At 25.9% G+C, this 16996-nt stretch overlaps 1 protein-coding gene across 1 annotated transcript; it reads right to left on the bottom strand.

The window, feature by feature from the left end:
- Positions 1-3927: 3927 nt before the first annotated feature.
- Positions 3928-15302, bottom strand: LOC145849631 (dynein regulatory complex subunit 4-like). Its single transcript, XM_082954620.1, has 12 exons — positions 15242-15302; positions 13604-13693; positions 13370-13453; positions 11704-11817; positions 9087-9293; positions 7529-7583; positions 7073-7278; positions 6742-6909; positions 6486-6572; positions 6198-6407; positions 4309-4374; positions 3928-4185 (listed from the first exon to the last, which is right to left on the bottom strand). Exons 1-12 carry the CDS (start codon positions 15269-15271, stop codon positions 4036-4038), a joined length of 1467 nt encoding a protein of 488 aa, XP_082810746.1. The 5' UTR covers positions 15272-15302; the 3' UTR covers positions 3928-4035.
- Positions 15303-16996: the final 1694 nt, after the last annotated feature.

The raw sequence follows: 16996 nt of genomic DNA, 5'->3' as shown, positions 1-16996 counted from the left end.
GTAGTGAAAACAAAACTTCTGTAGATGATGCTGATAATACCAACAGTAGCAACGCTTTAAAAAATAGTAGAACACTCCATTTCAGTATTAATAAAAACGACAAACTACAAAATTAAGTAGAACACAATTTATTTAAAACCATTGTAAGTATGAACGGTAGCTAACCAAAACTTACTTACTTTTAAGCTTCTTCTAAATTGTACAATAATAGTTCATTAATGGTAGTAAAGCATACTCAAAATGTTTTATCCTCAAAAACTTATCTAAATTATGATTATTGTAATTATTTAAAGTGCATTCTATTTTAGATTGATAGCTGATTTTTGCAAAACTAGAGGTCTTGAAAAAGAAATGGTTTGTTTCATGTATAATGGTCTGGAAGTATTTGAAACAGACACACCAAAGTCTATTGGTCTCAAAGAAGGAGACAACATTGATTGTTTTAACAGGTAGTTAAATTCTTTAGTTGAACAAGTAAGAAACTTATACCTTAAAATAAAAATAAATAAATCACAATTTAACTATTTAAATAAAGGTCTAAACTAACTAAGTTAATTTTTATTTTGATAAGTCAATGTTAACCATTTTGTTACTTACTTAAGGTGTTTAGAATAATATTTTAAATTTAGTTGTATTTCAATTTTTTGTTTGATGAAGTTAAATTACTGAACAAGTTAAAATTTGCAGGGTAGTTACGGACAATTTGTGTAATCAACTTTTTGCTGATAAAAGCGACCATGCTAAGCAAAGTAATGATAATAACTTAGTTCAAACAAGTCCAGAGCAATTAAGCAGTCAGGTCGCTAATTTAAAAAATAATTTAGCTGATCATTGCAGCAAGCAAAATATTTTAAATGATGCTCCTATAAACCACAGCTTTGAAAAAACCGAGGTTGCAAGCTTCAGTTTAGATGATTCTAATTCAAATGACGCACATGTTGTTAATAACTGTAAGGATAACGCTTCTAATTTAGTGAACAAAACTCAATCAAACGTCGCAGATGTCAATTCTTCAGAACCAAAATTATTGAACAAAAATGCTAGTGAAAACGAAAACTTGAAGTATAGATAAATACCAGCCACGCTGTGGAAAGGTTATTTACAGACAATTTCGATAAGTTGACAAAAATAAGTTGTTCAAAATTAAACACGAACGACTTATAATTTAATCCTTTTTTTTCATTTCAGGTTGTTCACGAACTACTGCCAAATTAAAAATTTAAAAGAGATTTTGTGAGTTTTAAATTTAGTGGTCGTGAAATTTTTGATACAGACACGCCAAAGTCTATTGGAATGAAGGAAGGAGATAAAATTGGTCTATTGGAGAAGTAAATTAATGTTTTGTTTAAAAAAAACATTTGACTACCTAATTCTAGCAACCTTAAGAAGCAATATCGGCATTTTTGGTGTAAAGATATTTTTAAAGTTAATGCACTAATAGATATGTTTTGTTAAAGTTAAAATAGTTATAAAATAATAATATAAGTTTTGAATTAATGGAATAAACTGATATTTTATTAATCATTAAGCATGTATCTTTAATTTAAATCTAATAACTCTAAAAAAATATTTTTCTTAAATTTATTAAAATATTTCTTAACCTTCAACATTTTCTCATTTCGCAAACAAATTTCCGGTTCTGACATTTCAAAAAACTTAAGAATGAAAAACAATTATATCATAAACGGCTACCAATTGTAAATTATAATTAATTCTGTTGTTAATAAACCAATTGTCAAACAAAACAAATATTCAGTATCTAAACTATAGTAGTTATAGTTCTCCTATTTATGAAGTGAATAAGAACTGTAGATATTTTAATTCAAGTTAGGTTTTAATTTTAGGCCAACGAAGAAGCTAACCACAAAAGAAAACATTTCGAAATTAAATATTAACTCTGTTGAATCAGTATCTCAAAGGTGTAAAATGTCCAGATCAGATAAGTATTATTAAACATTCAAAGTCTAGTGACAAAAAAAATTTTATGATCCATTTTGGACTTCTAACTCTGTAATCAAACCTTCGGAAATGTCTTTGAAAATCATTAACCAGGAAGGAAAAAAAAAGAGAGTTTAGAATCGATGTGAGACAGAAAATTGAAAAGTCAGTTTGTTTAACTAATACTAATTTAAATGATAAGTTTTCTGAAGTACTCTAAGAATGTATTATTTTAAATTTATTTAGATAGCTAAAAATAGCCCACTGCCTTGGTTTTTTAGCAAAATATTTTAAACTTAAACTGCAGGCACATATCTTTCATGTGCCCCATACAAATCTTAGCAATAGTCATTTTTAAAATATATGCACTTGTAGGTTGTTTAACAAGTACTGCAAGAAAGAGAATATTGGAAACTATTGCTTGTGTTTCCGCTTCGGCTTCGATTTGGTTGAGCCCTCGGATAGTCCTCAGTCACTTGGAATTCTAAATGAAGCTGTAATCGTTGCTGAAACTTTTCAGTTCATCTACTTTTTTTGTTTAAGATGAATGCATTAGTTAATTTCAAAACTCTTCGTTTGTTACATTTATACCATTTTTTATTATTTTTGTTAATTTTTCTTGTTTTAAGTTTTATTCAGATAAAAAGTTTTTGTTCAAAAACTAAACTAGCTAAAAAGTAATGTTTTTTTTTTAAATGTAGAAGTTTATTTAATTTATACACTGTATCATCCCTATACGTTAGTTACGAGTTACGTAAGCTAGCAACTCCAAAGATAATAAAGTTTTCAGATTTAAATAACTCCAAAAAAATTTATGTCAATAATTATACTAAACTACAAGCTAGTAAAATGATGTTAATAACTTAAGAAAAACCAACTTAAAACTAGTGAATGTAGTTGATAAACATGTAAAATCATTTCAAGTTACACTAAAACAATATGCGCACATTGACAATTATGCAGTAAGTTAATATAAGTATCTAGTCATTATTTTCTTACCAATGACTAATAAAACTTGATCATTTAATTTTTTAGAATTTAAGTCTAAAAAATCTATAAAAAGATAAACTAAGCTTTGTTAAGTTCTTAGCATTTCTTATTACGCTTTGTAAGTTTCTTTTACTGAATGAAGTTAAATCTTTTCAGTAAATAGTTAAATCATCATACATAACAGTTGTATTTTTGTTAAGTTTTTAACGACTGTATCAGCGATACAGATTTAATATCATGTTAATCATGGCTATTTATTCAGCCATTTAGTTGTACAGCTTTTTTTTATTTCTAACAGATAAAAACACATTATACCATGACTGCAATGAAATTTGTAAAATAAATCAGCTATTCTATACTAAATCAACTGCATAATGACAAAATAAATACTTTGTCCGCGTGATGCTTAGTTTTTGGTTCTAAAAATGTTTACACATAAAGACATATAATATTATTAGTAATATATTCGTGTAATAACTGTTTTTGGTTTTATTTTTTAAAGTTAAACTTATCAACATCCAACTTTCCTGGCTCTATGCAATATAATATCTTTATAGCCTTTTTTTAAAGTTAATCTAGTGTGGTAGGTTATTTCTTTTTTCTTTTGTGGTTTTCGTAGGCTTTTTAATTTTCAATTAAGACAATGTTATTAATATAAAAAAATTAAAGAATATTAATGTATCAATAAGTTACACTAAAAAATTGCTAACTCTTTTTTTTGCTGAGTTTAACTTTATACATAAAACTTCTACAATAATATCATACCAACAAACAGAGTAATTCTAACAATTTAAAGTTTTAAATACAACCGTATTTACATAAAAATAGTTTTATAGTAAAACAAAACTTTATTAAATAAACTTTTTTTACTTTATTGAAAGAAACGCCAGTTTATTTTTTTGTAAAGACTTTAACAGTTCATTTTTTTTTACAAAAAAAGGCTAAAATAAGTGATCTAAAACGACACAGTAAAGCTGAACTTCATATTACTTTATAAGATACATGTTGATAATAATTTAATGCAGACAGTTTAACAGTGAAATAGAAATAAATGTTGCACACTTTTTTTTTTACAAATCACTACACACAAAATGTTGGCCTGATGGTTTACGTTGGGGCTGAAACGAGACCGGCTGGACCCTTACCCAATTGTTGCCCGGCAATGGTGGTTTCCAGGGGTTTGAAGCCAAGTTCTTCAGGCGGTATTCCGAACGCGACAAGCTTCGACTCATAAGTTCTCAGCAAATCGTTGTGAGCCTGATAATAACAATAAATTTTTCAAATTTGATACAAAAACAATGTTTTTTTAAGCCTATATACTATATTTCGTATTTACAAACTTTTAAATCTTATTAAAATAACGAATTAAATAAATCTAACCTTACAAACTCTTGCGAGCTCATACTGAAGATCTTTGATTGCGCCGTTCTTTGAATCGAGAACATCCTGTTTTTATTAATTGTATAACATTATACAGTTTATATAAACAAACAAAACTTTGCTATAAATTTATAATTTATAAAAAACACCGAAATTCTAAATAAAAAAGCTGTGTTTTTTTTGTCACTTGGTGTTTATCATTTAGTAGTTAAAATTTTCTGCGGTATGCAACACACTTATTTACTTTATGTTCTATAAGTTAGATTTTTTACTTAAAATGACTAAATTCATCGCTGTAATAATCTTTATATAGTACGTTGATTTTTATATTTTTACAGTTAGCTTTATTTAGATTAGAAATCAGTAAAGAGTTGGCTTTTTAGTTAAGCAGAATGTTAAGCTGGTTATAAATATATTCTAAACTATGAAAAGGAAATAAAAGAGAAATTTCTAGCTAGTGATTTTTATATCATTTTCATGCTTCTATAATTGTGACCTTTTAAATATATGTAAGCCAGTAAGAAGTAGAAAATATTTCATTTAATTATCTTTACATAATTTATTTTTAGAAAAAATATTTAGCAAATAAAATTTTATCAATAGAATGAAAACATCTATAAAAAACTTATTTAAAAACCTAGTAAAAATTTATAACGACATTTCGAATAAAAAGACATTTTAGTATACATGATAATAAAACTAAGGACAATAAAATCTTAAGTAGCAGTCAAAAAAAAATCAACTTCAATTGCTTTTAATTCAAAAAAAGTTTTTTATTATAATAAAAGATAGTTTATAATGCAAGAACTTAATGTTCGACTGAAATATGATCTTATTTTACTTATATATTGGTTACATGATTAAATTAAATTTGGTTGAAGTCTGGTTATACTAGACAACTTTAAAGCACTCAAAGGTGTTGAAACAATTATTAGATGGTACATACAACAGTATGGAGCTTTGACCTATGTTTAGGTTTCTCATGATTGCCAAGAGTCCTTTTTAAAATATATGGTGGTTGATATTGCTGACAGTTATCGCAGTAAAAAAATCGAATAACTATAATAATTAGTATCCTAGTAAACGTATTAACTGTTATAAACAAAATTAAGACTAATTGGCATCATGCTCTTTCACAATTTTAAGCTTTTATTCATTCTTAAACGCTAAAAAAATATCTTATAGTGTTTCTATAACTTAGACATCTATTTTTGCAAAGCATTAAGCCTAATTTCGGTTCGTTTTTTTTCTTACAATTAACTAAGTCTTAGTTTTTAAATCTTTTAATTTTTTTTTATTCCTTTAACTCTTAACATCACCAATTGTATACTTATATTGTCTTATTCCATATTTGTAACATTTACTTAGACTACCAAGGTTTTTAACGATAAAGTCTAAGATTTCCTTTACAGAAGAAAAATTAAGCTTTTTTTATACCTGGCTTTCCTGTAATAAGTATCTTAACGTGTTAGTAAATTGCTACAGATGGAGTAAAAATATTCATGACTGTTGCTGTGCTTAAACCAGGTAACATTTAATTTTGATTTAAAGTATAGTTTTGGCTATAAAACGTAATTTAAGGTAATTATCATGCTTGATTTTGTACAGAGAACACTTACTTATATTCATATAACCTAGTTTTATAGTTCTATTAATTTAATTTAGTAATTTAGTTATTACAATAAAGGTCACACACTTTTTCACGGTCCTACATTGCATTTTTTAATCGAAATCTTACACTATTAAACTTTTGAATCCATAAAAGTTATCCTTTAATTTGTTGATTAAAAGAAGACAACCATCTCATTTTATTTAAAACATACGCTTACAAAAGCTACCTGTTGTGCAACAAAAAATCAAGTTAAAAAAACGGCACACAATAACTGTACCTCCAGTTTTTTAGTGACAACAGTCAGGGCAGTCGGGTCGAGGTTGGAAGCGCTGAGAACTTCGCTGAGTTGCGCTTCCTTCTTCTCGAGCGAGTCACCGAGGGCATGCAGCTTCTTCTCGAGCAACAAGTTCTTGAAGTTGGATTTCTGCTGCACCTCCTGAATGGCGCTGACGAATTTCGAGTACAACTCATCCCGCTCCCCTTCCGTCTGTTGCGTCATAAGGATAGTTCAAATTGGTAAAGTTTAAAAATATATTGGAAACAATTTATAATATAAACGTCTTACGTGTTGAAACCGCTGGCGAAGAACTTCAAGCTCCCACTTCGTCGCTTTCAGATCTTTTTCAAGAATGACAATTCGAGCTTTACTATTCTAAAAAAAAAGTTTGATTTAATACTATTTAAATAAAGTAATATTAAACTAAAGAGGTTGGCTTCTCATATTTAAAACAACAAAAAAAATTAGAAGTTTTGGTAAAACAATATTATTATAATTTTTTATAATTAAATTTATTTTGATATACTCTCAGTTTCAAACTAACAGCTAGAGAAGTTTTGTCTTTTCCATAGTTTGCAAGCTGTCGTTTCAAATCTTCAACTTCAGCTTTGGCAATTCTGAGAGGCTCGACTAATTTTCTGTTTTGTGACTGAACTTCATTCATCTCTTTAGTTAATCGTTCCTCATTCTTTTTCATATCTTCAATTTGCTCCTAGATTATTTTAATTAGTTTGTTACGGTATCCTTTAATGATCTTATTTTTCTATAAAAAAAAAGACAAAAAACAAAATTTTAAAAAGTTTAAACGGTTTTTATGTTAATAACTAACAACAAGGATTAACTTTTTAGTAAAAACAATAAACGTTTTAATTTACTTTTAATGAGTTGATGAGAGCGAGGTTGTTTAAAGTAATGTCATTGTAATAGTTTTTGATGTCAGCAAAAGCTTTTTCGTGGTTTTTCATAAGCTGATTAATCTGTTGATTTTTTCTCTCTTCAATTTCATGAATTTCACTCTTGCGCTTTAACTCAAGCTCGTCACGGAGAGTTCCCATTTTCCGTTCGTATTTTGATTCTATTTCTAAAATGTTTGAGAAAATTACATTATAAAACTAAAATAATAATTCAAGTTATTTAATTGGTGTTCACAACAAACTTTAAAAAAAAACGGAAAAAGTCCTATATTTGTTCATATCCGGCTTGGTTTTACTTTTAAAGATAACAAACTTTCCAACTACTAGTTGTAATTATTTAAGGTTGGATCACAGAGTATTAAATACATTAAATGTATCTTAGTTAATTAATATACAAGTGTCGCAAGTTACTCATACCTTTAGCTTGTCGTTGAAAATCTTCTCGAAGAGCAGTGACAGCTTGATGGTGTTTCTACAAAATATTAGCATAAAAGTTTTGGATGACAAATATTATAGAACATTAAAACATCAGAAAAAAAAGTAAACTAATAGCTTTTGTTTTAGGTGCTTTTAAAAGAGTATTAAAATATTAAGTTAAAAGTTAGTCGAAAAACTTACTAATATAAATAAACATAAGTATATCATTATTTATTGTATTAATGATACTAATACTATTATTTTATTGTTACTAAAGTATAATTTATTGGATAATACAATTTTATCGTAGTAAAAGGTCTTTTTAAAAACTATTATATTTACATTATTTTCTTCTACTTAAAAAAAACAATCTATTTTAATGTTACAGACAAAAAATAAAGTAATTAAAATAAGTTAAGCTCACAAAAATTGTTTTTTTAATTCTATAGTGTAGTAGTAAGACTGGCTTAAAACAATATTTTGAATATATCAATTTCAACTTGTGTACATAACTACATACAATTTATTTTATTATAATTACTTTGCAAACAAATATAAAATCAAACATTTAATGTTTTTATTTTACTATAATTTATAAGTTAACTTTAATAAGTAATAACTTATGTAACAAAATAGTTATTTATTTTCAATATAAAACCACTTTTATAGACAAATGTTGTGTACTATACTTCAATTTTAATATCCAAACAATAAAATACAATTAATTTCCTATAAATGGTCCTATAAAAAAATAATTTATATATAGTAAATTCTGGATGTATTTCAAAGTCAAATTTTTCAAAATTTACTAAAATATAAAAAATAAATTAAAAGTTATAAGTATAAAAACTTGAATCAACTAAAAATAAGACCCTGAGTTAATACTGTTATTGTATGAATGTATATTTAAATTATACGGCTAGCTCTAAATTGAATTAATCATATATCTAATCATTTTTAAAATACTGCACAAAATGTATTAAGTGTTAAGATTAATTACAGTCTTATAAGTAATTAATAGTTAACAGAGGTTAGTTAAGTTGTTATCACTTTTTACATATACAGTTATTAGTTGTTTTACTCGGTCGAAAAATTTAAGGAAAAATTTCAAAACAACTTTAAGTGCTCTGATAAATTAAAAATTATCTTAATAAATATCCAAGAAGTGTTCGTTAACTAATAATATATTGAAAAATGGTTTTCCAAACTGCGAAAATGTTGAAGACCATAATGAACATAAACATACTTTGTTTATACAGGTAAAAAATACACAGCTATAAAAAATGGTCAAAAGCGTAGCAATAATGTACGACATAATTTTCGAATAAACTACACGAAGACAATTGTTACCGTTTTGGTGATTGTTAGCACCAATTTTCTTTATAAATATGTTTACTGAATCTAACTCTCTACGTTCAAAAATCAATGTAACTAACAACAGAAAATACTATTACCTTTAAATTATACTTTACTCAGTTTTAAAACCCCTTCGCCTTCAAATCAGATAAACTTTGTAAGGAACTTTAGTGTGAAAAAACTCATTAAACTTGAAACTTACTAAGCGCAAGTCTTTATCGGCGTCTTCGTGAGACAGCTCCTGATCTTTGTTGATCACTTTCAGCGACCTCTTGTCCTTTCTCAGCTCGTTCTCCGACTTGCGGTGCTCCTCTTCAGTTCTCTTGATGACAACCATGTTTTCTGTTTTCAGCTCGTCCAGATTATTCTGATGCTCGTAAAGCAAGTGCTTGACTTTTTGCTTGTACACCTTTTAATTTAAAAAATACTTTTGTATAGTTTATAAGAACTGAATTTGGTTTACACTTAAACATGACTCAACGTATGTTTATGAATGTTTATTATAGGGGTGGGCAACGTTTTTGATTGGCAGGCCGGATCTGGAAAAATTCAGTCCTTGGTTAGTTCGACTGAATCCTAACTTGAAAATATTATTTGGATCCGACTCGATACTAATTGAATGGATCCGGTAGATCACTATTTCAACTTCATTTAATTCACAAAAATTTATCAAATATGACATCCTAAGTTAATTTTTATTAAGTATTTAAATTTATTATATTCATTAGAACACTGGACTGAATTAATATTAACTTTATAAATACAACAACTGGATTACTTAAAATCACTCGTTTGTAACATCTTAAGATAAGAAATACACATTTTTATTAAGTACGTATTCGGAAACATCTATTTTTGACAACCCTGAGCTAGAGTATTAGATTAATAAAATTTAGTTTCATATTAAATAACAATATATATTTTAATATAAACAAGTATATTTAACTTAGATTGATATAAAAATTATTACAACAAAATATTGTTTTTTTATCACTAAACATAAACTAAAAAGCCATTTTTAAACATGTTTTTCAAGTCAAACTCAGTTTTGTTTGGTAAAATTATGATACAAAGTTTTATACAAATTTTGTAATATTGAGCTTGGCGGGCCAGTCACTTTACCCGCGAGCCGGTTATTTTCACTCTCAGCGGGCCAAATTTCATTGAAATTTAAAAAATGTTAAGAGGCCAGTCAATTTCATTCAGACAGATCCGGCCCGCAGGCCATATGTTGCCCACCCTAGTTTATTATATACAATTTGTTTTGTAAATTTATGAAATATTCTGTAAGTGTAAAATTTGTTTCATGAATTTTTTTGTGTAACTATAAAAATAACAAACTTGAAATTTTCAAAGTTAAATTTTCTTTTTTTTAAAACCATTATATATTTTGATGTTACACAAGTACCATTGTAATTAGTATTCTAGATATAAAACAATAGCAAAAAGCTATAAGTATAAGTTTTTTATACTCATAAAATTGTTGATTATTTTCTACTTGAAAAGGATATCTAAATTAAACAAACTATATCTTTGTATGCACACCAATAACAACTAAACTAAAACATTGAGCAGATTTATTTTAATTATATTACTTAAAAATTCTAATCACTTTCTATTATTCTCTTAAAAGCAAACTAACTACAGAAAATTACTTCATATTTCACTCAAACTATATACTGTTGTACAATTACTTACTTCATGACTGTTAATTAGCCTTTAGGAAGTTTATAATAATATCTTCACTTATTAAACATAATATTTTAATTTTAGAGATGATTTTTATTTTATTGAAAAATTCTTAAATAACCTTAATTTACACACTGCTAAAAGTTTTTAAAACTTATAATACAAGTGCAACGTTTTAATAAAAGCTTTTATAAAAGTATAACAACAAAAACTTAAAATTTAAGTACAGTAACCTCTCGCTTATTTACGCACATTGTGTCCACAGAAAAAGTGCGTAAAAATACGAGAGATCGTAAAGATACGAGAGGTACCAACTTAACTTACTATGATTGGCTGTTTTTTGATATTGCTTCTAGTTAATAAAAGACTGGGAATTTTCCCACTTTTAACAATTTGTTTACTTTATTTATATATATGAAAACAAAAGGTAAAACTATACACATATTAAAATAAAATTTAATTTATATAAAATAATAATACTTGTAGAAAAATTTTACTATTTTTAATAATATGTATAATTTATCTATATGTGACTTATTTGATACTTAACATTCATATTCTCTTCTTCTAACTAGTGATATGTATGTTTACTGAAAACTAATTGAGATTCGTGTTAAGTGTAAGGCATAAGCTCTATACTTATCAAGTATCACTGCTATTTTTTGCTAGGAAGTTTCATTAAATTTCTTTTTTAGATGTTTATTTTTATATAGGGAAAGAGTGCTGTATTATTGGTTTGTGTATTAAACTTTCATTATTAGACACAGTCATATTTCTTTCAGAGTTTTATTTTAATCTCTTATTGTTAACAAAATTTCTGATATACTGAATTATAACTAAATGTTTATCAATTAGTCTAAAGATATAGAGAGGTGAGTTAGCATTTAGAAAAACATAATTTAAATCAAAAAAATACAATAAACCTAATTAGTGCAATATAAAAAGAAAATAAAATTTTTATTTTTAAATTTTTTTACAAATCTAAAATGCGTAATTAAACGAGAGTGCGTAAATATGCGAGAGGTTACGGTAATTCTAAACAAAACATCATCCAAAGTAACTGAAAAAAAACTATCACAAATAAATCTTACTTTAAACACTTTCTATTCAGTTTCTAATAAAATTGTTACCTTAATTTCTATTTGATGTCTTTCTTCAGCTTCTTCCATTTCTCTATCTTTATTTCTCAGTTCTGCTTTTTTGTCATCAAACTGTCGCTTTGTAATTTCCCAAAATGTGTTTACCTGTAAAAATAATATTTTAAGTACTTTTCTTATTAGATTTATAAGCTTATATACGAATTATGTTTGGTTAAAACTTTATTCATCAACTTAAAACAAGAGGGGTATAGTATTATATCTTACTTAACACACTTTTTACCACTTAACAAAACTGAAAATTCCTTTGAGATAAAAGCAATCAAACTCGGAGAATTCAATAGATTCTCTATAAAATAAACAGACAAAAAAAGACGGTTTTTGTAAAATTTGATTCTTGCCTTCATTTATTAGGTAAACTTTTTTTTTAATTTTACTGTAAGTTCATTACTAATGTTTAAATAGTTCATTAAAGTCAATTTTTTAACTTAAACAAAAAATTTTTTTGTGTGTTTTATGTAAAACTTTTATATTTTATTACTTTTGTAAATACTACGCAGTCATTTTTTACTTGTATAACAAAAGTGGGTAGCTGTCAAGTTTTCACGAGCGTAAAAATTTGCACAAGGAGACAAAATTGCACAAGGGGAAAAAATTGCTTTTTTTAATTACTGTTACCACTAACCCTCCGTTGGTACCTATTTTTTTTTAACTAATTTATTTTTTTTAATTTTTTTATAGTAATTTTTATTAGATAGTTTTTTTTTTCTATCACTGTTACCTTTAAACCTTACTCTCTGTCAGTAACTTTTTTTTTTGTGTTTATATTAATTAATCGTTTAGTTTTTTTTTTACTCTCGTGCAAAAATGACTCTATGTGCAAAATTGACCTTTAATGCAAAATTGTCTTTGTGCAATTTTGTTCCCTAATGTAAATTTGTCTTTGTGCAAAAGCATCTTTGTGCAAAAGTATCTTTGTGCAATTTTGTGCCTTTGTGCAATTTAGTAACCTTGTGCAATTGTGTCTTCCTGCAATTTTGACCTGCTCCGAACAAAAGTATCCTGAAAATTTTAGGTCAAAAGCTTAAAAAAAATTAATTTTTAATGAAATTTAAATTTCCAAAAAAAAATGTCACAGGAAAATAGCTCTCAATGCTTTTCTTATAGATTTTTTTACAAGATTTACTATAATTTAGAATGAAATTACAATACTTATATTCTATAATAACTGACCTGCATTTATAGTATAAGCTTTCATATAACATTTAAAGTTAAATTTTGTAAAAAAAAATGCATTAAACCCCATATGGTCTTAGTTTAAGGTTTCAATTTAATTAGAACAATTTTCTAAATATTCTTTAAACACTGCAGAAAAACCAATTATAAATGTAGTGATCCAAATTGTAAGATAACTACGACAATATTTTTAAAAATCTATTGATAGCTTACTACTTAAATGTTCTATTGAAAATACTTTAAAGGTTTTTACGAAGTCATGGTTAATAAAACTTAACTATAAAAAATACCATCAACTAGTAAAAAAAGACGAACTACTATAATTTTTTTTTTCTTTTAATGAATAACATTTTTGCTTCAAATTAATATTAAAAAAACATTTTCATAACAAATGCAACTCTACATTAGCCAAGATAGTGATATATTAAAGTTTTTTAAACAGCAATTTATATTACTTTATTACCTTATCACGTTCAAGTTGAAAATAGTTTCTTTCTTCACGCTCCCTATCAAGAGCTTCTCTCATTCTAGTGATGTGGTCCACCAGCTGTAAGCATTAAAAATTTTATTACAGGTTTATTTATAAAACTAAACTTTAAATTTTGATTTAAATATCAAACTAGCTATGTTTAAAACATGCATTTATAAAAAAATTAAATAGCTTTTTTTTTTGTTTACCAGTATAAAATAACTGTACCTCTTCTCTGGTCATTTCTTCTGTTGATTTTCCATCAAGTATAGTGGGGAGAGTTGGCTTTTTTCCTCCTTTTTTCTTACCTTTTTTCCCCTGTAAAAATTTTATAATAAATCTCATAATAAATCATAAATGTTAAATTTTAAACTCCAATAACCTAAGTTATGATACAATACTATAAGCAATACTTGATTCATGTTATGTTGGTACAAACACAAAAACATCAATGAAATAGTTTTTAATTTAACTTGGTATGGGTAAAAATATTTGTGGTTTTCCTAAGGTACATAAAAAGGAAATAAGGTAGCAATGGGCTCACATTTGTGTCAAGTTTTATCAAAAAAGTTCGGGTTATCTAGAGAAAAAACTTTTTTTGTGCTTGAAATCATCTTCAATATATCTCAAGTATGTAGATGACACCGATGTTATTTTTGAAAACAAACTAAAAAACTATCAGCTTTTTAATATAATTATCAATGCTCACAAAACCTTAAGTTTCGAACGGATACAAAAACTAAAATGGTTGTTTTTGTTTAAAGGTCTGTTAATGGTGAGCTTTTAACTATAAACAAGAAAATTGGATTTAGGGTCACTATACACATTGTGAACATCTTTTGGACCAACCAAAACAGAAGTTCTCGTTACCACATTGAAGACACATCGAAAATTCTTCAGAAGCATTTCAGTTTCTCTTTGTTATCAAGGTAGCTTAACATAAAAAATTCTACAAGATTGAGATATTTGACTATACTAAAGATAATTTACCTTTAGAAATTCCAAGTTTACCTAAAACTTACTTACCATAGCAATATTTCTTAAATAGTTACTTAGGAAATGTCTGACAAAGTTAGCCAGGTTTTTGGCTAGGTTATGTTTAAGAATTATACTGCACAATACACTAATTTTCCTTCACTGGATTCCGAAAAACATTTCTCCCAACAAAGTAAAAAGTATAATCATTTATAAGTTCTGTTGTAACTGTGGTATAGATAATAAGCAAAAAATATCTTAAAGGTTCTTCTCACATACTGAACTGGATGTTCTAAAAGTTCACAGAAGTATAATAAATATTCATCTTATAAACCTAAGAATAATCACTTTTATACAACTGGATAACAAAAATTGACAACCACAAGTGTACCAGTAATTCTAATTATAAGGTTGAGGACTTTTGCTAAAAACTCTGAGCTACTTATTTTGGAAGCTTCATTTATACAACTATTAAGACCTAGTTTATGTAAACAGAAAAAGTTTTCTCTACCAGACTATACATTTTAAATCATATATAAAGTTGCTTTGTATAATAATAATTTTTTATCATTTTAATAAACTTATTTTTTTCTAATAAAATTATTCACTACAAAACCTTATTAAAAAAAATACAACCTACAATCTTACTAACTAATGAAACAGTTAACGGAATAGCTTTTGATATTAAATACGTTTTACCAATTAAAAAAAATGTACAGATAGATAATACTTTAAATTATAGTAAACTGAACATCATTTTTTAAACTTAATCTAGATAGTTTTAAACACTTGATTAACAAAAGGTAAAAACCAAAGTTTAAATAAATCATTTACATAAAAATAGGACCAATAAGATAAATAAAAATAAAAGTATGTATAATTTACACTTACTTTTTTTCCTCCCTTTTTCTTGGGTGGCATACTTGTTTTTTATAATAGCTGACAATGATTACTAAATTTCAATATATGTTCAAAGAAAGTAAATAACTAGTTTTCAAAAACATATACTTATAAACTATTAATGTCATTTCCTACCTTTTAAGAATCAATCAATTTATAAAATGAAAATTACCAAATGTATTTGAAAAAAGTAATAATTAAAGTAATCTATAACAGTTTTAAAGTATTTTTTAATCAGGTATTTATGTAGTTTCCCTAAATATTTTGTTTTTTAAAACACTTTTGATAAATAACAAGAATAGTGAAAAGTTAAAAATTCTAAATCTGGAAATTTTTAATTAAAAATTTAATTTTATTTAGTCTGTTCTGAACACAAAAAAGTTCTTGCTGGTTAAACTCTTAATTCTAATAACTACTAGTGCTAGATATTATTGATTAAAATCGAATTGTTTAATCAATAAAAAAGCTAAGCAGGTATTTAATAACTTTAATCTTTCTACAATCTAGAAGCATGTATACTAAAAATTTATAGAAACTATTTAACATCTAGTGGTGTTTTAACAATACTGTGATTATACTAAATATTATAATTATACTGACATAACCAATAATCCCCTCTTATCTATTTCTGAGTTGTTTGTTACATTTGAGGTTGTTCTTGTAGAAAGGGAAAAAAGAAAAATGTGAAAGAAAAAGATCATAAAAACAAAATCTAGGGGAGGAAACTAAGTGAAGCCCATGATAGACTATGGTTTTCATGGTCATTATTAACAAAAAGGGTGCTTAACATTTTTTAAAACTTTGTTTTTTTTTACTTAAATAGTTTTTTTTAATGTATATATACTTACTTTCAATTTTTTTTTTAAATTATTGTTTTAAAGTATTAATTACAAGCAAACGGTGTGCAGCTTGGTAACTGAAAGATATCCCTCCACACCAATCCATTGACCTAAGTAGTGAGGGTTTACATTTTTATTTCTTTCAAAGTAAAAGATAACAACATAATATTCTCATCAGTACTAAACAAAAAGTTTACACATAGTAAGATGATAAGCTTTTGTTATTTGCAATTTTCTGCTTTGAGCACTAGATATTTGGTAAAACAAGAATATACAGAATATTTATTAGTTATTCTTAATATTTGGTGTTACTTAAAATAAAAACATTCTCAAGTTATCTAAGCATAAAAAAACTTAAGTTTTCAAAGTTATTAAAAGTTTTTTACCAATGATAACTAAAATAAAGCAAGCAATATAACAAAGTGATTATTTCAATCAATAAAACCTATTATCAAAGACTAATCAATACAGTCAATCAAAAAAACATTTATCTAGACTAAAGAATAAAAAAATACATTAAAAAGATAATATAATTAAGCTATTTAGTAGATTTAGTTTTGTATAAACATTTTGACTTTATTTTATTGATGTTGTAATTTCCACTCAAAGTTTTTTTTTCAATTCACAGTAAGAAAACTCATTCATTTTTTTATGATTTTTTTATGCAAACTAAGTTTGAGTCAAAGACCTTGTCAGTGCACATATAATTATGCAATTCTTTTTAAATAAAATATAATAGAATAAAGTAGATAATGAAATTTTAGACAGTACATTTTTAGAATTTAATTTAAATAGAATATATTTATTTGAATAAGATTTTTATATAAGCACTGACAAGGTCTTTGACCAAAACTTAGTTTGCATAAAAAAGTGTTAAAAGAATGAATGCATTTTTTTACTGTAAATT

This window comes from Thalia democratica, chromosome 2 (genome assembly GCF_965202585.1).
Source record: "Thalia democratica chromosome 2, ktThaDemo2.hap1.1, whole genome shotgun sequence".
Taxonomy (NCBI): Eukaryota; Metazoa; Chordata; class Thaliacea; order Salpida; family Salpidae; genus Thalia; species Thalia democratica.
The sequence above is the reverse complement of the archived record's forward strand: the minus strand, read 5'-3'. Positions and strand labels throughout refer to the sequence as shown.

Bases quoted from the DNA above. Each gene is read 5' to 3' on its own strand.
- LOC145849631 (XM_082954620.1), bottom strand. From the start codon at position 15,271: ATGCCACCCAAGAAAAAGGGAGGAAAAAAA. The intron at 6,573-6,741 runs GTTAGTTTGAAA...CTTTTTTTTTAG, and splicing joins AAGACAAAACTTCTCTAGCT to AATAGTAAAGCTCGAATTGT. The intron at 4,375-6,197 runs GTACAGTTATTG...TAATAAAAACAG, and splicing joins TTGTCACTAAAAAACTGGAG to GATGTTCTCGATTCAAAGAA.